Source organism: Alligator mississippiensis, chromosome 1 (assembly GCF_030867095.1).
Source record: "Alligator mississippiensis isolate rAllMis1 chromosome 1, rAllMis1, whole genome shotgun sequence".
Taxonomy (NCBI): domain Eukaryota; kingdom Metazoa; phylum Chordata; order Crocodylia; family Alligatoridae; genus Alligator; species Alligator mississippiensis.
The window spans coordinates 189320223-189344297 of NC_081824.1; the positions used below are offsets into that span (position 1 = coordinate 189320223).

Sequence of the window (24075 nt, forward strand, 5' to 3'; positions counted from 1 at the left end):
TACTCTTGTTAATGCATGCTATTAGCTTTTTTTGAACAATACTATACTGTTGACTCAAAATCAGTTTGCAGTCTTCTCTAGCTTCTAGGTCCTTTTCTGCAGTACTGAACCCTAGCTAATTATTCCCTATTTTCTATATGTAATTTGATTGTTCCTTACTTTGCTCTTGTCCTTACTGAACTTCATCAAATGCATTTCAGACCATTTCTCCAACATATCAAGTTCATTCTGAATCTCAACCCTATCCTCCAATGTGTCTGCTACCCAAAGTCATCTCCAACTTTATTAAATGTACCCTCAATTCCATCATCCAAGTCATTAATGAAGATATTAAACAGTACCAGATTAAGGACTGACTCTTGGGGACCTTTACTCGATAACTGTTTGCTGACTTCTTCCTTTAGACTTCCCTAATTTCAACCTACTAGCCAATTCCTTCACTATAATCCCCCTTTTCACCCCTATATGATTTTTGGAAAAGAACAAACTGAAGTGGAATAGGTCTTTTTTCCCCATTGTTTCTACTTTGAAACCTTTTTCTTCCCTTAAAACTCTCCATTAGCGTAGACCTGACAAAACTTTATTCATTTTTATCCTTGTGATTAGTCTCAAAGCTTACTTGAATTTTACTTCATGGTTATCCACGCTTTTCATTTCACTCTTTGGTATTTTAGTCATTACTTCCACATCCCTATTTCTGTCTGTAAAAAAACCCAGTGCAAAAAAATATTTCCACTTTCCTTAGTAAGGGGCTTAAGGGTCTGGGGGCACAGGTGGTGTTCTTGTCGATCCTCCCAGTCTCAGGCTATGGGCTGAGAAGGGACAGGAGGATCTATGTGGTCAACCAAAGACTGCGGCGCTGGTGTCGTCAGGAAGGCTTTGGCTTTCATGACCACAGCCCACTCTTTGGCGAGAGAGGCAGCGAGCTGCTGGGAAGAGATGGTCTCCACCTCTCTCCCCTAGGGAGGAGGCTCTTCTCAGCCAGACTGGCTGACCTGCTCCACAGGGTTTTAAACTAAGCCCGTTGGGGGACGGGGGGACTACTGCCACTGCTGGCCCGCTGACCAATCCTTGCAAAGCCAGCGGATCACGGCACTCAAGGGAGCCCACCCCAGCCCCAGCCCTGGTAAAATCTGTGGGCAAGGAAGGAGCCCCCCCCGGGGGCACTTGCCTGCCTGTACACTAATGCCAGGAGCCTGGGGAATAAGCAGGAGGAACTCATTCTCCTGCTCAATGCAAACAATTACGATGTCACAGGGATAACGGAGACCTGGTGGGACTCCACCCATGACTGGACCACGGGGATAGATGGCTATACCCTGTACAGGAGGGATCGTGTAGAGAAAAGGGGTGGGGGTGTAGCTCTCTATGTTAAGGAAAGCTACGCGTCCCTGCAAGCCGATATTGGCGACCAGGGTGGACGGCTGGAGACCCTCTGGGTTAAAATCCGTGGGGAACACGGCACAGGGGACACAATGGTGGGAGTCTATTACAGACCTCCCACCCAAAGTCCTGAGCTTGACCAGGAGTTTGCCCAGGAACTGGCTGAGGCCGCCTTCTCCAGGACCATGGTTGTCATGGGTGACTTCAATTACCCAGACATCTCGTGGGAGGATCGCTCAGCAAAATCTGAGCGGTCGCAGAGCTTCCTCTCGTGCGTGGATGACCTCTGCCTGACTCAAGAAGTCTATGGGCCAACGAGAGGCAAAGCGCTGCTCGACCTGGTGCTGGCTACTGGGGATGACCTAGTCGGCGACCTAGTGATCGATGGGAAGCTGGGTGACAGCGACCACGAGCTGATCACCTTCACCATCCGCCGAAAAGCTGGCAAGTCAGTCAGCAACACGCAAGTCCTTGACTTCAGGAAAGCCGACTTTGACAAGTTCAGGAGGCTTGTCAGTGAGGCCCTAAGGGACTGTGACCACAGGGAGAGGGGAGTTCAAGAAGAGTGGTTGCTCCTCAAGGGAGCGATCCTCAATGCACAAACTAAGTCTATTCCATCTCGGAGGAAAGGCAGCAAGAGGGCACAGCAGCCCCCCTGGCTCTCCAGGGACCTAGCAGACCTCCTGAGGCTAAAAAGAAAGGCCTACAAAGGATGGAGGATGGGAGTCACCTCCAAGGAGGATTATTCTGCACTGGTCCGGTCCTGTAGGGAGCTGACCAGGAAAGCCAAGGCTGCAACTGAACTCCAGGTAGCTTTGAGCATCAAGGACAATAAAAAGTCCTTTTTCAGATACGTGGGGAGCCGGAGGAAAAGCAGGGGCAACGTTGGGCCCCTGCTGAACCAGATGGGGCAACTGACAACTGACGCCCAGGAAAAAGCCAACCTATTAAATAGGTACTTTGCGTCAGTCTTTCATCAGCCCCATGGGACGCCCATGCCCACTACAGGGCCGGGAAGTCCGGGTGAGGGTGATCCCCTGCCCTCCATTAATGCTGACTTCGTGAAGGAACATCTTGAGAAGCTGGATACCTTCAAGTCAGCTGGCCCTGACAATCTTCACCCCAGGGTACTCAAGGAGCTGGCGAGCATCATAGCCCAGCCTCTAGCGCGGATCTTTGAAAACTCTTGGCGCTCTGGTGTAGTGCCCGAAGACTGGAAGAAGGCCAATGTGGTGCCTATCTTCAAGAAAGGGAGGAAAGTGGATCCGGCTAACTATAGGCCCATCAGCCTGACTTCTATCCCGGGGAAGATCTCAGAAAAGTTTATTAAAGAGGCCATCCTTAATGGACTGGCCGACGCCAACATCTTAAGGGATAGCCAGCACGGGTTTGTTGCGGGTAGGTCTTGCTTGACCAATCTCATTTCCTTCTACGACCAGGTGACCTATCACCTGGACAAGGGAGATGAGATTGATGTCATATATCTTGACTTCAAAAAAGCCTTCGATCTGGTGTCCCATGATCGTCTCTTGGAGAAACTGGCCAATTGTCGCCTTGGGTCCTCCACGATCCACTGGCTGGAAAATTGGCTCCGGGGTTGGACCCAGAGGGTAGTAATTGATGGAAGTCACTCATTGTGGTGTCCGGTGACCAGTGGGGTCCCCCAGGGCTCCGTCCTTGGACCCATACTGTTCAACATCTTCATTAATGATGTGGACACTGGAGTCAGAAGCGGACTGGCCAAGTTCGCAGATGACACCAAACTTTGGGGCAAAGCATCCACACCAGAAGACAGGCGGGTGATCCAGGCTGACCTGGACAGGCTCAGCAAGTGGGCGGATGAGAATCTGATGGTGTTCAACGCCGATAAATGCAAGGTTCTCCACCTTGGGAAGAAAAACCTGCAGCATCCTTATAGGCTCGGCAGTGCTTTGTTGGCTAGCACTACGGAAGAAAGAGACTTGGGGGTCATCATTGACCACAAGATGAACATAAGCCTGCAGTGCGATGCTGTGGCTAGTAAAGCGACCAAAATGCTGGCTTGCATCCATAGATGCTTCTCAAGCAAATCCCGGGACGTCATTCTCCCCCTGTACTCGGCCTTAGTGAGGCCGCAGCTGGAGTACTGAGTCCAGTTTTGGGCTCCACAATTCAAAAAGGATGTGGAGAAGCTTGAGAGAGTCCAGAGAAGAGCCACGCGCGTGATCAGAGGTCAGGGAAGCAGACCCTACGATGACAGGCTGAGAGCCCTGGGGCTCTTTAGCCTGGAAAAGCGCAGGCTCAGGGGTGATCTGATGGCCACCTACAAGTTTATCAGGGGTGACCACCAGTATCTGGGGGAACGTTTGTTCACCAGAGTGTCCCAAGGGATGACAAGGTCGAATGGTCACAAACTACTACAAGATCGTTTCAGGCTGGACATAAGGAAGAATTTCTTTACTGTCCGAGCCCCCAAGGTCTGGAACAGCCTGCCACCAGAGGTCGTTCAAGCGCCTTCATTGAACACCTTCAAGATGAAACTGGATGCTTATCTTGCTGGGATCCTATCACCCCAGCTGACTTCCTGCCCTTTGGGTGGGGGGCTGGACTCGATGATCTTCCAAGGTCTCTTCCAGCCCTAATGTCTATGAAATCTATGAAATCTATGATAGTAAGTTTTAGGATACTTCCCATATAGGACTTGCAGGAAACAGAAAGGGATAACTTAGGCAATAATTGCACATCACAAAGGAACAGCAAAAGCATAAAATAACATTTTTTTGCTTTGCAATTCACTTTTAATTAAAGCCTTACAACAGGTAGGCAAGTTACCCAAACAGAAAAAGGGAGAATCAGAAAAATGAGTGTTTACACAGCCAGGTAGTGGAAGCCAGCAATAAGGCTGAGATGCTCCATTTCACAGACCCCTGCTCCACAGATTACATTGTCTTCCATATCTAGTGGCCTTGGCAACTTCAGGACATGCTGCATTAAATTTGTTCCCCATGCTTTTTCAGGAAGGTCAACAAAAGCTAGAACCTCTGAAGGATCCTTCACTTCAATCCAGCCCATCATTAATTCATAATTTTGACACCAAATATGTGCATTAATATCCACACAACATTCATACTCCAAGACTTTCCGTTCAATTTTTTTATCTTGCAATCAGCATCTTTTGTAACTCCTTAATGCAAGCAGCTTTCATCACCAAAAAAAAGTCAATCCAATATTTACTAAATGACATAGCTCATATGCAAACAGATCGATGCATTATTATTATTTCATGGTCTGGAAATCTCTCACATAAAACAGACCCCACAACAATCTTCTACATTGTTATTTAAAAGAGGCAGAGTACCTGAGTTTTTGTCTGTTCTGCAAATATTCAATGTGAATAATGAGAAACTCAATTAACACTATCATGATTTTTATTATAATAAGCAGTATTTTAATTAGTCCATTTTTAAATATAATGCAGTAGTTCATTATTTTATCTTGCCTTCTTCATATCTTTTCTTTGAGGGAACTCTTGGAAATCAATACAGAAATGACAATATTTCTCTAACTTTCTACAGATTAGCGTGCTTTCACAATTTAAAATGAAATAAAATAAGTTTAAATACACTTTGGGAGACAAGGGTTTTTTCTTATATCTTTTGTTGGGCCAACTGTACAGTTGTAAGAAATGTTGGATAAGCTTTTGGACACAAAGGCAAGAATTGTGTGGGTAATATCTTTTATCCCAACTATGCAGTTGGGATAGCCTTAGACAACCTTAGACAAACTTGGAGACCCAAGGGAGGGGACTGTGATACCTGAAAGCCAGCCTAAATCCAACCCAGCTAGGCAGTTAGTCAAATAAACAATCTGAACCACAAACACTCTTGCATATATCATAGACCATGGCAGCTACATCACTCCAGCACTACCAAAACACTTTGGGCGCACACAGACTCTGTATTTAGAACCCCTGTGCATTCATTTTCAACATTACACAAGCTTTGCTAGAAATTAAAAAGAAAAGGATTTGTTCAGGGCTTCCATATTGCCAAAGCTGGCTATCTTTTAAAGTCAACCCCTAAAACATACTTTTAGAAAATCATAGCAAATAAAGTTAATCTATCTTAACATTCAGGAAAATCTATGTTGAAAACTGTACATTTGAGTCAAATGTTTATTTTAGGGCATGTCAAACATATGAGCACTCTCACTCAGTAACATTTTAATATATGATAGTAAATTTCTCTCAACTTAAAGCAGTTTTACCGTCAATCTACAAATATGTAAACCAAAAGAAATAATCGATTTTCAGTAAAATGCACTGAATATCCTAAGTAGCTGTCAGAAGATGGGTATTCAGTACATTGGGAAGGTCAGCCTTACTTTTTTCCAGGTAGTCCCCCAAAGCTGCAGATCACCAGTTCACCATGTGAAAGAGAGAGCCCCAGCAAGCACTGTGTTAATGATGTCCTATCAACCACGGAGCCAACCAACTGCAGGGATGGGAGGGAGAAAAAAAAAGTGGTGGGGTCAGTGCCTGAAACAATTTTTTTCTTTGGCACATAATTTGGCACAGTTTCTTTTATTATTCTTCTCTGTCTCAAATTTGTACCCACACCCTTCATAGCAAGTCTGACAGGAATAGGAGCCCTGCAGAGGCAAGAGCTGGGCACACCCCAGCAAAAAATATTTCATCTTTCATGGGGTCTGAGATGCTAAAATATTTTTAACAACTAATGCATTGGTGATTATTTTATTTTTTTTAAATAAAGAAAATAACCAATTTACTCTGCCTGCAGGCTGACTGGCTCCTTGATATGTGGTCAACTGAACACCACCAGCAGACTGCACGACTCTGGAACATGTCATCTGGAGTAAAAGCTGGGAATCTGCAACTTCAGGGACCTGGCAAAATGCTAACATTTCCCATGAGTTAGATATGACTTTCACACAGATTTGGGGCACTCAGCATATGCTGCATCACAGCAAACCAGAACAGATTTTAACTGACCCAAGCCAATCATTCTGAACAGTAGTTCATGTAGGGTAAAATTAAGACAAACACAAGCCTGGGCTTGTGTCCTAGATATTAGATAAGTAAGCATCACTCCCAGTTTATTTCTTCAGACACACTGATAGAATTACACCACTGCATTATCATCTCAGACTAAGCCTGTTAAATGGGGTTCATCACAGTTAGATGAAGAAAAAATGAATGCATTATTTTCCTTGCCGCTGTCTCAAGAGAGGCTTCATTAGCAGTCGGGCCCAGGGGAAAAATGTTTTTCTCCCGAACTCTTAAGGAACAAACAAAGGCCTTGCTTTTGTTTAACTTAACAAAAATATCTCATACATCTCTCTTACGTTAGTGTATAATAGAGCAACGTATAACCTATTTTATAGAAGAAAAAAGTATCAACATAGTGGTTTAAGATTTTAAAGTTAATGCAGAAAAGCTTCACAATAGTCAAACACCTTGGGAGCTCTTGATCCTCACTAGGTAACTAGGATCACTAGATCCTCCCTTTCATACAGGAAGAGTGTCAAAGTAAATATAGCAGCGGTTTAGGTTGTAGCCGTGTTGGTCTAAGGACATAGGCAGACAAGGTTCCTTGGGTGAATTTGATATCTTTTATTAGACCAAAGTAAATACAGGTCACTCTCACAGGCAAAAAAATCTAGAGCAAAATAAGTGTAACAACATAAATCATTCCAATAAAATACTAAACTGGTAACATTTTATATAGATTCATAGATGCTAGGGTCGGAAGGTACCTCAACAGATCATCGAGTCCGACTCCCTAGCTAGGCAGAAAAGAGCTCTGGGGTCAAATGACCCCAGCCAGATGCCTATCCAGCCTTCTCTTAAAGCCTCCAAGGTAGGGGAGAGCACCACCTCCCTTGGAAGCCCATTCCAAATTTTGGCCACCCTTACCGTGAAGTTTTTCCTGATATGTAACCTAAATCTGCTCTCTGTCAGTTTGTGACTATTGTTCCTTGTTACCCCAAGAGGCACACTGGTGAACAGAGCATCTCCGATCCCTGGCTGTGTCCCCCTAATGAATTTGTAGGCGGCCACAAGATCACCTCTCAGCCTTCTCTTGCAGAGGCTGAAGAGGTCCAGGTCCCTCAGTCTCTCCTCCTAGGGCTTGTCCTGTAAGCCCCTGACCATATGAGTAAGCCCCTAACCATACATCAAGCCCCAACTTCAACATGTTGTGCAGTATTAACAAACTCAACTTCACAATTCCTTTCCACCCATGACCACCAAGCATTCATGAAGTGAAAAAAAAGAAAGGTATAAAGAGTGACTAAGTACCCCAAGGTTACATAAGATTTTCTCAGAACTAGAAATAAAGAACATCTCCTGATTTCCAATCCTTTGCTTCAGGCACATGACCATCATCCTCTCCCACAGGGGCCAGATTCTGACACCTGTACTCAGCAATGCTTTGTTCTAGTGATACTCCCCAAGTGGGAATGAGTCTTCTACTGGCTCTTTCAGCTTAAAAGGGAAGTGATCTATGTATGCCTCAATTCAAATAGCTCTGCACTTGTAACAAAGGGGTGCTGTTAGTGTACACTCCACTTATTAATTTTTATTCCTTAACAGGTTTAACAGTAGGGATAAAGGAGAAGATAGAATAACTCAACTAAGAAGCTTTGAAGTTTTGTGTTTGTTTGTTTGCTTGTTTGCTTTTTAATTGCTCTTCCATTCTACAGCCTGAGAGAAGTGCCACAGAGTATCTGGGGGTATAATAATATTATGTGAAGTCGAACATACAGAATCTTATTGATACCCAATTACTTAGCCAATAAAATCTTTCTGTGTTCTATACTTGCTCTTTTCCTGAGAAGGAAAGACAGCTTTCTAAATCCTGATCATTTTATCAACTCTAAAAGGGGACATAGCTGAGGTCTACAGACAGTCTGTGGACAATTCAAGGAAAAAATCTGTGTTCAATGCATAGCAGTAGTCTTCACAGCAAAATACGGGTTAAGAAAAATACAGAATGGGACAACAAACATGAAAACACCGTTAACAATTTAAGCATGTGATATACATAAAATGAAACAGACACTTAGATCAGTGGCACATCTTTACTTTGAACAGCATTCAGTACAGCTCACCCATATCAACAGAGAGATAACAGAAATAGATTGCCCAAAGATGGGTAACCAAGATGATTAAAAATACAGAGAGAGCGTCATACTTGACAAGAGAATAGAAAAATCAGGACTGCCTACTTAGCATGGAGACTCCTAAGAAGGGACAAAGGTACAGTATATATAATGAATCATATAGAAAAGTAACTGTGCTGAGCTCTCCAAGTTAACTTCTCATACAACATGGAAATCAAGGAATATTCACTTGAATTGAAAGGCAATACATTTAAAATCAATACTCAGCTATCTAAAATTAAACTTTCCCTATTCATGGGTTATTATATAACTGCTTATTACAGAATTCAGAGATCTTGCATATCCCTCTGAGGTATTTAGTAACACCCACCCATGCCAGATGGACAACAGAATGACAACTGAACTTAGCCAGTAGCACAGTTCTGACTTTGCTAACATTTTCTGGTATGGCCTTAAAAGTTCAGTCAGCAGTAGCATAGGTACGGTGATGAGAGCAGGACACCAGCCCCAATTATTAAGGGATACCAGAATCCTGCCACAAAGCCTTTACTACAGCAGGGGCAGCCCTGTGCTGCCTCCACCCAACCATGCAGCTCAAGAGAGTCCAAAGGAGGGCCACACGCATGATTAGAAGCCTAGACACCAGGTCATAAGAGGAGAGGCTAAAAGATTTAGCACCGCTCAGTCTGGAGAACAGAAGACTCAGAGGGGACTTGGTGGCACCCTATAAGTATATCAAGGGCACACATCAGGGCCTGGGGGAGCATCTGTTCACCAAGGTCCCCAGGGAAGGACAAGAAATAATGGACACAAGCTGATTGAGGATTGCTTTAGGTTAGACATATGAAAAAATATTTACAAGTTGAGTGCCGAGGGTTTGGAACAGGATCCCCCCCGAGGTGGTACAGTCATCCACCCTGGCAATCTTCAAAAAGCGTTGTGACACCCATCTTGCTGGTATCATCTGATCCCAGGAGTCTTTTCTGCCCAAGTGCAGAGGGGCTGGACCAGATGACCTGTAAGTTCCCTTCCAGCCCCTAACAACTATGAAGCTCTGCTCACAGCAATGCATCTGGGAATGGCAGGTGAGTGGAATGGTGTGTCGTGTCTGCCCCCCATCCATCCCCCCGCCAGGGAGTTTCTCTCACAACAGGTTCAGTGCTGTGCCCAGCAACATATCTGGGAAGGGGGTGGGAAGTGAACAGAACCCCAGAGGCAGCTCCCAAGGTGCCCATGCCGCATAGCTGCTGTGCAGCAATGGCAACACGTAGGGGGGTGCATGGGGGTTCCACTTCCAGAAGCACCGCAGCCACTTTCGGGAGCAGCATGGCCACTCACCAGTCGGTACGTTTTGCCATGGGGGTACCATCCCCCGCAGTCAGCGAGATTGGCCACGGGGGGTTCCCCCCCAGTCACTGACTGGCTGCTGGGGGGGACACATGCCCCCCCTAAGGTGGCACCAGTCACCCATGCTGTGTAGGACTCCCTCTCTCTGCCACTGCTGCCCTGCACAGGGGAGGCAGTGTTAGCTGCAGCAGCAGCTGCATTCTCTATGCAGAGAGCCCAGGCAGGTAAGACCACCCACTCCCTCCACCCCAACCCCCACTCAACAGTGGTCATCATACCCCTCCACCCCAACCTAGGCAAGGTGCTGAACAAGCTTACTACTCCTGCCAGTCAATCACAATAGCTATTTTTAATCCTTTGACATAGTGGTTCTCAACTTTTTGTAGACTCAAGGCACCCCTAGGACAATGTCAGCACTTAGCTTTCACTCATTTTATGACTACAGGAAAGTAATAGGGCAATTTTTCTTTTGCAAAAAACCCAGAAAGACTACAACAGGTCAGAATGTTTTTGACGCTACAGATTCCTCTTTGAAAACTCTGGATTTATCCTGTGAATCATGTGTTAAGTGTTGGCACACCTAACACTGCTAATATTGTATGGTATCCCATGGCACCCTGTTTGAGAATAACGGCTTCAGCAGCATTACATCATCCCATTTACCACACGACACCTGTTGGAGGCAGAGATTTAAAAACAGAAAACAAAACTGCCTCATCAGTTTTTGCATTAAACACAATTGAGAAACATCAAATGAAGAGTTATTGTATATCTACCAAAGTCGAAACGTGAGCCAGGATACAGAGCATCATCTTAACTCAAGTCCCAGGAGTACTGATAATGGTGTTTTAAAGATTTTCATGGCACCAGTATACCTTGCCATGGGCATTCATTTTGTTTACTCAGCCTGCCTTACTTCTGCTTTATTTTTTTAATTACAGGGTAAAGAAGTTAAAACTAAAAGGAAACTGTCAGCTCCAAGCACTAGTGCCAAAGTGGCAAACGGGCAAAGTCACATTCGTTTGGGAAAGAGCTCAGAAGTGTCATTTGGAAGACAGCTACTGGCTGTTACCCCCTGGTGACAAAACTAACCTCCCCGCACTGCCAAAAAAAGAAAAAAAAATCTTCCTTCAACACTTGAGAGCTTGAGACCCAGCAAGTCGGACACCTGGTGGTCACAGACTGTGACACATGCTTTTAGAGGTGGAAAAGGCCATCAGGAAATTGACCAGTGATATTAGAAAAAACGCTCTCACAAGAAGGGTGCTGAAGCACTGGAAGAGGCTACTTAGAGAGATGGTGGAAGCTCCATCCTTGGAGGTGTTTAAGACCCGGCTTCACAAAGCCTTGGCTGAGATGATGTAACTGGGGCTGGCCCTGCTTTGAGCAGCAGGTTGGACTCGATGAGGTCCCTTCCAGCCCTCGCTGTCTACAATTCCCTCTTCCCAAGGTTGCAGGTGCAGAGCAAACCCAGCCTCCCCTCGGCACCTCGCCCACGAAGGGCACCCATGAGGCACAGACTTCCCTGGAGCCAGCGTTCCCTTTCTCGTGAAGGGGATGAGCAGCCAGTAGGGTTCAAATTGGGGGGGGGGGGCTGAGCCGCCCCATAAGAGAAGAGCCTCCCTGTAAGATTTGAAAATAATAATGGGGGGTGGCTCTGATTTTATTATGGCATGGTGGTAGGCAGCCCCATTTCTGTTGCAGACCCCGCCCCAAGAATCAAAGTATAACTGGAGCCCTGGAGCGGAGGCCAGCACTGCAGCCTGAAATAGGTCCTGGAGACCGCCCCTAGTGCCTCCTGCCTGGGGGACCCTTCCTCTTCCTCCTCCCTCCAGCCCCCTCGCCGCGATACACACACATCTGGGGGTTGCACATCTGGAGGGCTGCGCGGGAGGACCGTGGCCGCGGGTGCGCCGGCCGGCCGGGCCGCACTCACCCGCGCGGTGACCTTGTAGACGGTGTGGCCCCGGGGGTGGCGCCGCGGCTCGCTGACCGTGTAGAAGCGGGCCAGCTCCCCGGGCCGCTCCCGCGGGCACAGCATGCTGCTGCCGCCGCCGATGCACGCCCGGGTCAGGCCGCAGCCGGCGGCGGAAGCAGCTACGAGCAGCCTCCCCCGCCGCTCCTCCTCCTGCCTCCGCCCCGGCCTCCCCGCAGCCGCAGCCCGAGCCGGCCGCTCCGGCCCCTCTGCCCCGGCGTGGTGCTGGGCTGGCAACCGGGGCACGCGGCCTGCTTGTGGCAGGGGGGATGTGTCCCCGTCTTCGCCCGCAGGGAGAGGGAGGGACAGCACAAGCTTCCCGGAGCCGGAGCTCACCTCGTGAGCTGCTGTGAAGGGGTAGAAGCTAATGAAGTGGATTTGAGTTCACTAAAGCTGGTCACTCTCTCTGTTTATGTAGAGATTCGTCCAATCGAGAGAGAGAGAGAGAGATTTGTGTGTGTGTACGAATAAATGTATATAGATACTAAATAAGTGCTATATAGAGACTAAGCAGGGGTTTAGGTCGTAGCCGTGTTGGGCTAAGGACATAGGCAGACAAGGTTCCTTGGGTGAATTTGATATCTTTTATTAGACCAACCCAAATAGTTGGAGAATAGTTATTAAGCAAGCTTTTGGGTTCAAAAACCCTTTGTCAGGCTAAGGAAGCTTCAGCAGTTGGTGTGTGCTCTTCCTGGATACATTACAATCTGCCTGGCAACTGACTCCCCAGCCCAGCCCTTGGCTTCTTTACTTTTCATTCCATCCAGGAAGAGCACACACCAACTGCTGAAGCTTCCTTAGCCTGACGAAGGGTTTTTGAACCCGAAAGCTTGCTTAATAACTTCTCTCCAACTATTTGGGTTGGTCTAATAAAAGATATCAAATTCACCCAAGGAATCTTGTCTGCCTATATAGAGATTAAGTGCCATATGTATATATAGAGAAAGAGAGCGAGAGAGACAGTAAGTGCTCTATACATATATATTTGTGTCTGTGTGCACACACAAATAAATATATATAAATTACTAAATAAGTACTATATAGAGACTGTCATCTGTATATATATGTAGAGAGACACTAAGTGCTATATATATATAAATATATATATTTGTATGTATTTGTGTACATGTGTATATACACACACATAAATATATAGCACTTAGTCTCTATATAGGCAGACAAAGTTCTTTGGGTAAATCCAATATCTTTTATTAGACCAACTCAAATAGTTGGAAAAAATTCTTCTGTGCAAGCTTTTGGGTACAGGTTTCTCTTGCTTTATGCTGTACGTGTGTTCCTAGAAAATGGCACATAACTCAAATTTGCAAAAAGAGAACACTCTTTACAACATAACTAATAGGGATACATTCCAAGACCTCGACTGTGCTGACCCCCAGATCCATTTCTACCACTTCTACAAGATAGTTTTGGTACTCGCCAACAGCAAACAGTACACACAAGCACAGGGTGGTGGTGAATGTTACCATAATGGATGGCAACTAGAGAAACACGTGTCACACACAATGAGCTAGAAGCGCAGATCCACACAGCAAACTATATTTTAGTACACGTCCCTCCCACAATGCACTGCACAAAGCAGCTGACTGTGGGCTTCCACCATACTAATCACATAAGTGTGAATTTACCTTGCATATAACGAATTTTTTATATAAAAAGGGTCATCACATAAGAGCAAATCTGCACATACAGAACCCACATAAATCAAGGGAAACTTGTACAAATACAATTCATCAGGCTGAGGAAGCATCCGCAGGTGTTGGTCTGTGCTCTTCCTGGATGGACTTCTTTACCATCTGTTCCATCCAGGAAGAGCACAGACCAACTGCTGATGCTTCCTCAGCCTGAAGAAGGGTGTTTGTACCCAAAAGCTTGCAAAGAATAATTATTTCCAACCATTTGAGTTGGTCTAATAAAAAATACCAAATTTAATGAAAGAACCTTGTTTGCCTATATCCTTAGACCAAGACGGCTACAACCCATACCTTAGTCTCTAGATAGCACTTATTTAGTTTCTCTTCCTCTCTATAGCACTTTATATCTAGACTATAAATATATAGACTATATATATAGGACTTCATATAGCACTTAGACGAAGTGCTGTATTGAGAAACTGAAGTGCTATATATATATATATATAATTACAGCACGTTAAATTTTAGTACCTATAACAACACGTACTAACTTCACGTGCTGTAACTAGCACTACTGTGCATTAGCACAAACGAACACTTTGTGTGTGATGCTTAAAGTTTATAGACTAATTACACATTAGCACATTAGCGCAGTTTTTGCCAGCCGTGCTAATGCTCAGCAGAATTGGTCCAATGGGCACTGAATATCTCATATAGATGCACCCAGTGAGATACTAAATAAGTACTATATGTATGTATGTATGTATGTATGTACCAAATAAGTGCTACAGAGAAATTAAATAAGTGCTATATGTATGTATATAGAGAGAGACAAAGCCTAGTAAGTGCTATAGAGGGAGAGAAAATAAATAAGTGCTATATAGATTTATGTGCATGTGTGGAGAGAGAGAGACTAAGTTTTATAGAGAGAGACTAAAACAGTGTTGTGTGTGTATGTATATATATGACTAAATAAATGCTAGAGAGAGAGACTAAATAAATTATATATAAACACACACACATATATCTTATTTAGTTAGTCTATAAAAGTGCATGTTTACCCTGCCTTCTGACCGCCTGCACACTAACACAGCTAACCACCTCTCTTACCAACCTGTTTTTGAAATCCACAACCAGGTGTTCCCCACTGCAGAGTGGCTGTACGGAGCATGATATTGTTAGCAGTACTCAGATTTTAATATCTATCCTAGTGGTTCTCAACCTTTTTAGACCCAAGGCACCCCACAGAAAAGTCCGGCTCTTAGTTTCACTTGGGTTTTTTTGTTTTTTGTTGGGTTTCTTTTTTAACTACAGAAAAATACCAGAGCAATTTTTCTGTTGCAAAGAACTCAAAAAGACCACAAGTCAAAATTCATTTAACACTATTGATTCCTATTGGAAATCTGTGGGTTTATCTTGTGAATTATGTCTGTACACCTCAGTGTTAAAATTTCATGGGACCCCCGTGGCTCTTGAAAGGCTCTCAAGGCACCCCAGTGTGCTGTAGGACCCTGATTGAGAATCACTGCCGTCTCCCTTCCTGAGTCAACCTGCTCAGGTTAAAAGCACTACAAGATTGCAATGTGATTTCTTGTGTGTGGAGGTGAGTTGTGTTAAGTGGAACTATAAAGAAGATGAGGCCAAGGAGGGCTAATACACACAGAGTTTGGTTATCATAATCATAAATACATTGGTTTAGAAATAAATGTAGTTTAAGTGACATAACTCCCTAGTGTACCACTTACTATGTCTGTTTCTTAACAGTTGCAGCATCACAAAAAGTGTTTGGACAAGATCTAATCCTTTAGAGTTAAGAGGTCTTAGAGGCTTTGTCTGCACTGGAGAAACTGGGCCCATGTTAACATGATATGCTGAACATAGTTTGCCTTTACTGGAAATGAGGTTCATGCATTTAAACATGTTAGCTGGCCATGAAGTGATCTGGAATTCTTTCCAAGGGCCTCCTTTCCTCCACATACCAGGAAAGAGTGTTACTCCAAATCAAATCCTGCTCACAATCCGTGATATTGTACCAAAGGTATTTTGCATCCATTCTTTTTTTCAGTGCATCTACTGTCCTTGTACATAAAACTTCAACAAAATCTTACATAATTCAGTAATGCTTTTAAATGACTGGTGATCTTCCTTAAAAAAAAAAAAATAGAAATCACCTTAAATACACAAACCTGTATAAAGCAGCTGTATAAAGCAAGCTGTGCCATTGAGGTTCCTTTTTGTGGTTTATTTTATAATACAAAGATACAACCCAATGTTTACAGGGTTAAATAAACAAGAGGTCATTTTGCCCATTTAATCTTTTCTCTCCCATCCTCTGCTTGTAAGTGTGTTTAGACTTACCTCTAAAGATAAGGTACTTACACAGGTATAAGACTATAGAGCACCAGACTATCATTCAGAAAGGTAATAATTATGTGATACCCTATTTGCAATTGCAGAAGAGCAACCTTTTGTGCTATGAAGGTACCTTGAATTATTTGTTTGCGGTGAGATCTAACGAGCAAAGTGTGTTTCATATTTCAGATGTCACTAGACTAAGAACCTGTTCAGATTCAGAACAGGAGAGCTTCTTACATCTTAATAAGAAAATGCATTTAGTATCTTTCTGTATAGATGTCCACTTGCACATAAATCTTCAGCATAACTTGCTAATGAAAGAATTAAAAAAAAAAAAAATCAAGCTGCTACTGTCTGACGTATACCTTCATAAAACAAAAGTGCACTCTGTTTTAAATGCAAATAAGATATTTTATAACCTGTATAATGTTATCTTACCAAATGTTAGCTTAGTGTGTTACAAACAAGCCTTTCCTTCAAGGAGAATTACACTTTGTCACTGATCTTTACAATCCTCTCAGTCGGTTCAGTTTAAGCAAAAGCTATACTGCAATAGTTACATTAATTTTTCTGAGCCTGTATCACTCCGATTTTTTCTACATATTTGGAAATGTTTTATTTATTTACTTTCAAATGTTTATGTGATTTACAAATTCTCATGTGATTTGATATTTGGAAATAATGTTAAGACACTACAATTGTCATATTTCCTACTTTTATTTGTAACATTGCCTCTCCCAATTCCCATTTCTGAGCATACTATTTAGATACTTGACATTTTCAGCAGCTCACAGCTGGCAGTTTACTGCAGAGATTCTTTATTCTTTTGTATTTTAGTTGGAAAAAACTCTGGGCATCTCTGTATCCAGGGTGATCATATTTAGTTCATTTTCTTAGTAACAAAAGAAAGCATAGTTTATGCAGAAAGTGGTACAATTAATAGTCTCCATGATCTTCCAGTAGCAAACCTTCATTTGAAGCCATTTTAAAGTAGGATGCCTAGAGGGGTGAAAGTCTGGACAGGCAAAGACCTGAGTTTCTTTCCATCTCTGGAATTAAAAAGAGCCAAGAGAAGTTTGCCTTTCCCTATTTTGCCCCCTGGAAAGATTATAAAAAAGAGCCAGAATGCATTTGTAGCCACATTCAGAAAGATAAGATTCTGGTGGAGGAGAATAAACTCGATCTTTTTAAAAATCAAGGAACCCAAACTTTCTAATATGCTATATGGTCTCCAAGCCTAGGGACAGACATTCAAAAAGCCTGAGCCTGAATTGATTCAATCTTTGCAGGTTAATCTAACCTTCAGAGGTTGAACCAATTTGCAAGTGGATAAACATTCACTTTTGATTCAGGAAATGCAGACATATGCCTGCAGTGGCTCAGGCCAAAAGTTGGGGGGGGGGCACTAGAGCATGCCCTCCTTTCCCATCTACAGTGCTGAACTGAGGGGGGTGTGGCCAGGCTCTGGCAGGATGGTATGATTAGGAAGGGGTTGAATCCTCACCCTGGCCTGCACAGTCCCCAGCCAGGGTGTACCTGGAGGTGGAGGGGGACAGGGAGGTGGAAGCAGCACTCACCAGGCTTCCCTCCCCCCACTCGCTGCTCAAGGGGCGGGGAGTGTAGCCAGCCCTCAGCTAGCACTCTGAGGCAAAGGGCTGGGGGGGGAGGGAAGGGGAGGGAGGACTGCATGCATCTGTTGATGATACTGAGCTTTTCAAATCTCCCTCTCCCTGCTTCTTCATACTGTCTGCAACAAACGGACAGGCATTGCAAACCAGGTCACTTCTCCCACTTGTCTCTGTCCCCTGTTGAACACTGACAGTAAGCCAGCAGCTAGCAAGGAGCCGATCCCAACACAAAGCTTATCAGCCCATCAGGAAAACAAAGCTTCTGTCTCATTAGTTCAAACCCTTCCTAAACATCTTTTTGCAAAGCATTTGTAAGGAAGAATGGAGGGACATTACCAGCTGACCTGCTCACTAGGGCTGCCAAAAAGCCCTAAGTGGACACTGTTCTGTCTGCCTTTGTTCCATTGAAATTGGAGACACACACACAGACACCTCTCAGCATTAACTAGCATGGGGGGGTGTGTCACGACTGACCAGATGGTGGCTTGGGTCCGTGCTGTGGGAAAGGGGAGGGAAGGAGGGAGCAGGGATCCCTGCTTGAGCAGCTAGTGGCAGGGGGAAGGGGGGTGAGGCAAGGGGAAGCCAGCCAGACACTGCTGTCTCCTGGCTGTAGTCTCCACCTCCTTCTCAGCCAGCCAAAGCTTTGACTAGGGAAGAGAGGGGTGGGGCCAGCCCTGCTTTCTGGAGCAGACAGCCCAGCCCAGGACTGAAAAGCATGCTGGAGGACTCTGATTTAATTTGAACCAGGAAGGGGTCTGGGACAGAAGTTCCACAAACCAGTATGACCCAAATCAGTTAAGTCTGATAGATACTATATTCAACCAGGTTTATCTTAAACCAGTTTCAGCCATTTTGAAGCTGGTTCATGTGTGCTGAACTTCTGTTCTGCTACAGGTTTAAGCTAGTTTCTGATCACTTAAACTGGTTTATGTACAACTTCTGTCCCTATCCCAAATGTTCACTCAATCCTGCATTTATTATAACCTATAACCCAGGCGGACTTCTATATAATAAGCTAGTCAATAAGCATTTCTGGTTTAAGTCCACTTACCAAAATGTAGCTTCGAAGGGTATATGAGAAACCACTGGAACCAGAGACAACATCAATTAACTTAGAATTAATTTAAATCCAAATAGTCAGCCACAATATTCAACAAGACTGCCACTCCATTTTTTAAATTTGTTTCATTGAAACAGATGAAAAACCTTATAAAGCACTATTTTCTTTGGGTAGTGCATGTAATCACCTGAAGAAAGCAGCAGCATCTTCAACCCTCTATTATTAGGTCAAAAGAAAGGCTTACTCAAAAAATAAAGCTCTTTTGCAGGTTGTTTTTGAAACAGTACAAAAAGAAAACTTTATTTACATGTACTGACACAACTCTCAGAGTTCAAACAATCAATGTTCAGATTCAAATAACAATGACATTTATTAATAAAAAAAAAAAAAAAGGAGTGGCTTCTTTGGAAATGTTTAACTACAGAACCTGAGTAGCCCCAAAGTTCCAGGAATGGCAGCTAATTTATAATAACCCCACCACCCCCCCAAAAAAAAAAAAAAAAAAGTTCCTATTGGGAATCTTATACATTTTCAAAATGAAAAAAATTTTGAATGTGGCAATAGGGAGCTAAATATTCAGTTACCACAAGAAACAGACATGAGAAGTGTCTTGGCTACAAGGGAGACTTCTTCTGAATTTCTTCTACTGTATGTTAGTTTGCATTTCCTCCTTGCCATCTCAGAGAGGTTTCCTTTGAGTTCTTTTCGTAATAGAAATAAATGCAATATAGACATTCATTTTTCTTTGTGTTTGGTTTCTTACCTGGATATTATTAAATTAAATTATTTACTCCTAGTTTTAAAAAGTGAAATACATGAGACTCTCTAGGCCCACAAGTTTCTCCATTCAGCCAATGTATTTCTTTCCTGCTCTAAAGTGAAAGATTACTTTAGCTTCTGTCTCTATTCAATCCACAGTTTTCCCTTACCTACCAAAAATATGTCCATTTCTAAAAAGGAGATAAATTAGAAATGGAGTATTGTGTGGGTAACAAATATCCCTAAACATTTATGCCTCTATTTTGTAATATTTGTTTTGGTTTTCAGATTTATCAGCATAAATTTGCTCTTTTACATGCATGCACATACAATTATATTACTATATATTTAAAAAAAAATAATCCAGATATTTTGGAGTCAAATCCAAAAAGGGTTACTTTGGATGGGTGGTTTTATCTAGCTGAAAAGGGCCATTTTATAATATTTAGAGTCTTGTTTTCTAAGTGACGCTCTGAAGAAAGTTTGCCTGTTAGGTTGAAGGGTTTCATTTTTTATTTTTGTAAAAATAAATGTAAAAAAAAGAACCACTGACTATGACATTATTATTGAGATAATAAGTGTACAAGAGTCAGGAATTTAAAAGGTATTATTATTCTTACAGATTTGCATGTAACATTTGCCCTTACAATTGACTTCATAGTTTAAGATTTACAGTACTATATGTGCACTGTGGAAACCAGAACTTTGAATTTCATCAAAATTAGCACAGATTTCAAAACCCGTGTGAACTTCATCACTTTGTCCAAAGATATTAGAAAAAAAAGGTGTGGAATATTGAAAAGAAAAGAAAAAATAAACCCAGTGCATGTCTTTGTATACTCAAGCTACATTAAGTTGCATGGAATTTTCATCACCACATCACAGGATGTAAGAAGTCTGAAACAACACCTGCTAGTGTGAAGAAAAAGTAGAATCGGGATATTATTAAGGGTCCTAAAAAGAGTATCTGTTTGCAGGCATCCACTAATATAGTCAATATTAGTATGAATTTGGTAAGCAAGTGCCTACCAAAAAGAAGTGCACGACTGTTTCACTTATTGTTTATCATTTACTCCATGCTTGGCAATATACATATTTTTGGACTCTGCCACTAGCTAGGTTTGGAAATTTAAAGTCCAATTACTTTGGTTATTGCCTTGCAAAAGGACAGTTGCTCACTTTCCCTCCCCCATACAGCAAAACAAATGCAGTGATAGCTCAGACATACGTTAGCCTTCCATTCCCACAACAGAAAATAGTTTCAGAGCTGGGTAGAGATCAAACATGAGAGCTTCCCTGAAAACTAATTTTAAAGGAAAGTTATAAAGCACTGAAGCTACAGGTTTAAAATGAAGGTGCTTTCTCAGCTATAATTTCAGTGCATGTGCTGGGAAGGTGAGTGAATAGAACAGCAGTCCATCTTCTTTTACCATCTTACTGTGATTGGGTCCCATGCAGTCTACAAGAGCTGAAAAATATCTTGCCCATGAAACTGCTCTTCATCCCAATATTATTTCCTGGTCCTGATGAGGGGTCAAGTTCTCAGAAGTCTGCTATTTTTACTAATTAGTCCAACAGAGAACTTACCTTCCCTCTGTATTTGCTTTAGTTTTGTGGCAGCCTTGATAGTACAGATATACAAGAGAAGCAAGATTTATAAAGGTGAGGATCTCTCTTATTGGACCAGCTGCACAGTTGGGAGAGATAGGGAACAACCTTTTAGATTTTAAGCAGCCTTTCTTAGATCTGGGAAAGAAGGAGCCACAGTCCAAATTAAAAACAAGTTAGAACAGTTATTTAGTTTAACTTAATTGTGTTAATAAATTCTCTCACTTGAAAGGGAAGTGGAGGTTTCTTATGTTAGCACTTCTGAGCGTGGTTTTCTCCTTTTCTCATGAGAATCAGTTACATAGAAGCAGTATTAATGCCAGAGGGCCTCTCCTCTCTAAAGAGAAACAGCACATCTCCCAGTAAGTTAATAGCATGCCCTGGGTAGGGAGCGTTAAAACCCTAAATGACCAATACAATGGTTAGTCTACAGCTACAGAACAGGGCGTCAGAGAGAAGAGACTATTCTTGAAGAATATTTCTTTAACTCGACTTCCCTATTTAAAGTTTCATGAAATACTACATAGCCAGAGCTCCCCCCGCAAAAAAAAAGAATGAAGCAAAGCATCTATGATAAAGTGTTATTCACATTTAAGGGTTCAAGTCAACCTAGGCACTAGAAGTTTAAAGGATCAGTTGAGAGAACAAACAATTTCATTTATTTTGAATAAATAAATCTTTTAGGTACCTTTTGCTTTGTCTATTAACAAACCCTTCTCTTTATTAGTGTGTCCTTGATTTCCTTTAGATGAGCTTCTTTACCTTCATAGTTCTCTTTCATCTAAACTTTTTATAACCCTCTTCTTCCTTACCATGAAAATCTTTGGTATAACCCTATTAAATCTACTGACTAAATTCTTTCAATGCTTTTTAAGGTGCCAGAGTAGCACAGGTATCTTAAATATAGTCCTAAATAGCAATATAGCGATTTAAATTCCACATGAGGACTTCCCCCTGTAAGGGAAAAATATTTAAAAGTAGTTGTGTTTACAGTGATTATTGCTCAACTCTTAGCATTTCATAACAATGCATATAGCAAATACAGATCTTTAGATGGGTACTTCCCTTTTTCGTGCCCTTATAGCAAGATATTTAGCAGAATTTGCATATTCTGACAGGGCCGCACCATGAGTACTTCTGGTATGGCCTCAAACCTGCAACTTCTGGGCTGTCAATTGTATGCCTTAGCACCTGCCATCCTAGCCCTAGAAGCTACTTGATAGTATTAGTGTGTTATGAGTAAAATTATGGAGGTGAGGGTTGTTTGTGCATAAAGTAGAAAAGGGAAATAGTCTTTTAAGTCCAAAACTTTGTGGATACCTTGATTCCTTGATTATTTGATTTTTTTATGTATACAGTCTAATAGCCCTGCTGTCCTAGGAAGTTAAGAAGCTAACTGAAAATTAATTAGCATGTTTACCATTCTGAGGTAAGTAAACTAGCTTTGAAAAAACATAACTTGGTATGTTAATTGCTCTGTGCCCTCTTTACACTATCACATGATCTCAGTTTCTAAGTCCAGTCTATCCTCTCAACAAATGGGAGAACTTTAAAAATGCATTGAAAAGTCACATGCATATAACAAACAACAACTGAAATGTGGCAAAAGTTTCCTGTTTGATTTATTCCTTATGCAGCAATTGCCCTATTTTACTTTATCAAAACCCAACATGTTTTAATGTTCACTGTACATACTATTTATTTTAACCCATAGTCATGTTATTAAGCTGCACACCTGCATTCGTTCTGTCCTCAAATCACGTTAGTCTAGCATTTAGCTTACATTGCATAGACTGACATAGCGATGGCAGCAATTTCCTTATGTTGGACATTATATAGCAGTAGTTATTTCTAGGCAGAAACCTTCATAGGCTCTGAGTCTCCAAATTAACTCATGCAGCCAGGTCTCAGTGGCTGATATGGAGCAGTTTGCAAAATGAGGATTGATAGTGCCTCAGGGAACACTTTGGATGCATGTCCTTCACATTCTAAGATGAATAGAAGAATGTTATATTTATGCAAATGTCTGTAGCATCCATTATTGAAAAGGCCCCTTGTTACTGTACAAAAAAACCCCAAAGAAGTATCTAACAAGCTGCCCCTACTCCTCCAGATACTTTGGTTCCTTAGCAGGAAGACAAAAGAGCAGGGAGCTCTTAAACCTTTGCTCGCACTCATCTTCACCCTGGCTCTGCTCCCTCTCCTACTCAAAACTAGAGCTAGACAACGTTGTTGGCCACCCTTCACTGGTGAGAAGACTTGAAGGCAGATACATTTTTCCCTTCAGACAACCATGATGTTGTCCATATCACAGCACAGAGCTGCATCAGTAATGAACAGAAAGAGCAACATCAAGTGAAAAACACGGCTGAAAACTGTGTTCAACGCTGCACTAAGCCCCAAGGGCACAAGAGAATCAGGAGGGCCCCCTAAAAGGTATGAAGGTTTCTTAAATAATGATGGGGGGGCGATTTGCCTGTTGGGCTTGTGCTTTCACGTTTGTTTCTGCTGCCGTGCGACCCAGTTAAGTGCTTCAAGAAAGAAAGCTCGACTTTGTGCAGAGCCCCACAACTCCAGGACCTGAGGCCTGAAGGGAAAATGCCCAGGCAGCCTGTGCCCCACACAACAGGTGTGGTGTGCTTGTAACTGTGCCAAGCCACAGCCCTGAACACCACCCAGCCTTGGCCTTTTTGGGCAAGGAAGGCCAGCTACCACGAAGCACCTGTGACCTGGGAACAGGAAAGTGGACAGGCCCTAGTTTCCTGATGAAGCCAAACTCCTCTGGGCAGAGTAAATTTCCAACGGCCTTTACACCGCTGCACTGCAACCACGTCTCCACTCACACCTTCCCCTTCGCCTCTTGCCCTTGCATTGACACCCAGAGTGAAGCTGGTAACTCAGCTTCAGCCCTTAACTAAGATGGCGGCACTGCCCTATCACGTGATGCCTGCCCCTTCAGCCCTTACCTAACATGGCCGCAGCAGGGAGCCACTTCCCTAACCCAGCTCAGCTTCAATTTCCCATCAGGCTTGGCGGCCGGCTTGGATTCCCTTCACAAAGATGGCGCCTAGGGCCGCTTCCCGAGCGGGGTGCGAGAAGCCGCGAAAGCGAAGCCGGACTACAGTTCCCAGGGGCCCCTGCGCGCGCGTCGTGTTAGCCGGCGCTCATGGGAGCGTGGCGCGGCGC

The 24075-nt window shown here is 43.2% G+C and overlaps 1 protein-coding gene across 2 annotated transcripts in view; it reads right to left on the reverse strand.

Moving 5' to 3' along the window:
* Positions 1-11951, reverse strand: part of RPS6KC1 (ribosomal protein S6 kinase C1) — a 137187-nt gene extending 125236 nt beyond the window's left edge. Inside the window, exon 1 of one of the 2 annotated variants that reach the window (XM_059717906.1) lies at positions 11789-11951. In XM_059717906.1, the coding sequence (XP_059573889.1) occupies positions 11789-11893 (105 nt within the window). In that variant the 5' untranslated portion in view covers positions 11894-11951. The remainder of the gene's footprint in view (positions 1-11788) is intronic. The other variant, XM_006268119.4, reaches the window with a different exon arrangement.
* Between the last annotated feature and the right edge of the window lie 12124 nt (positions 11952-24075).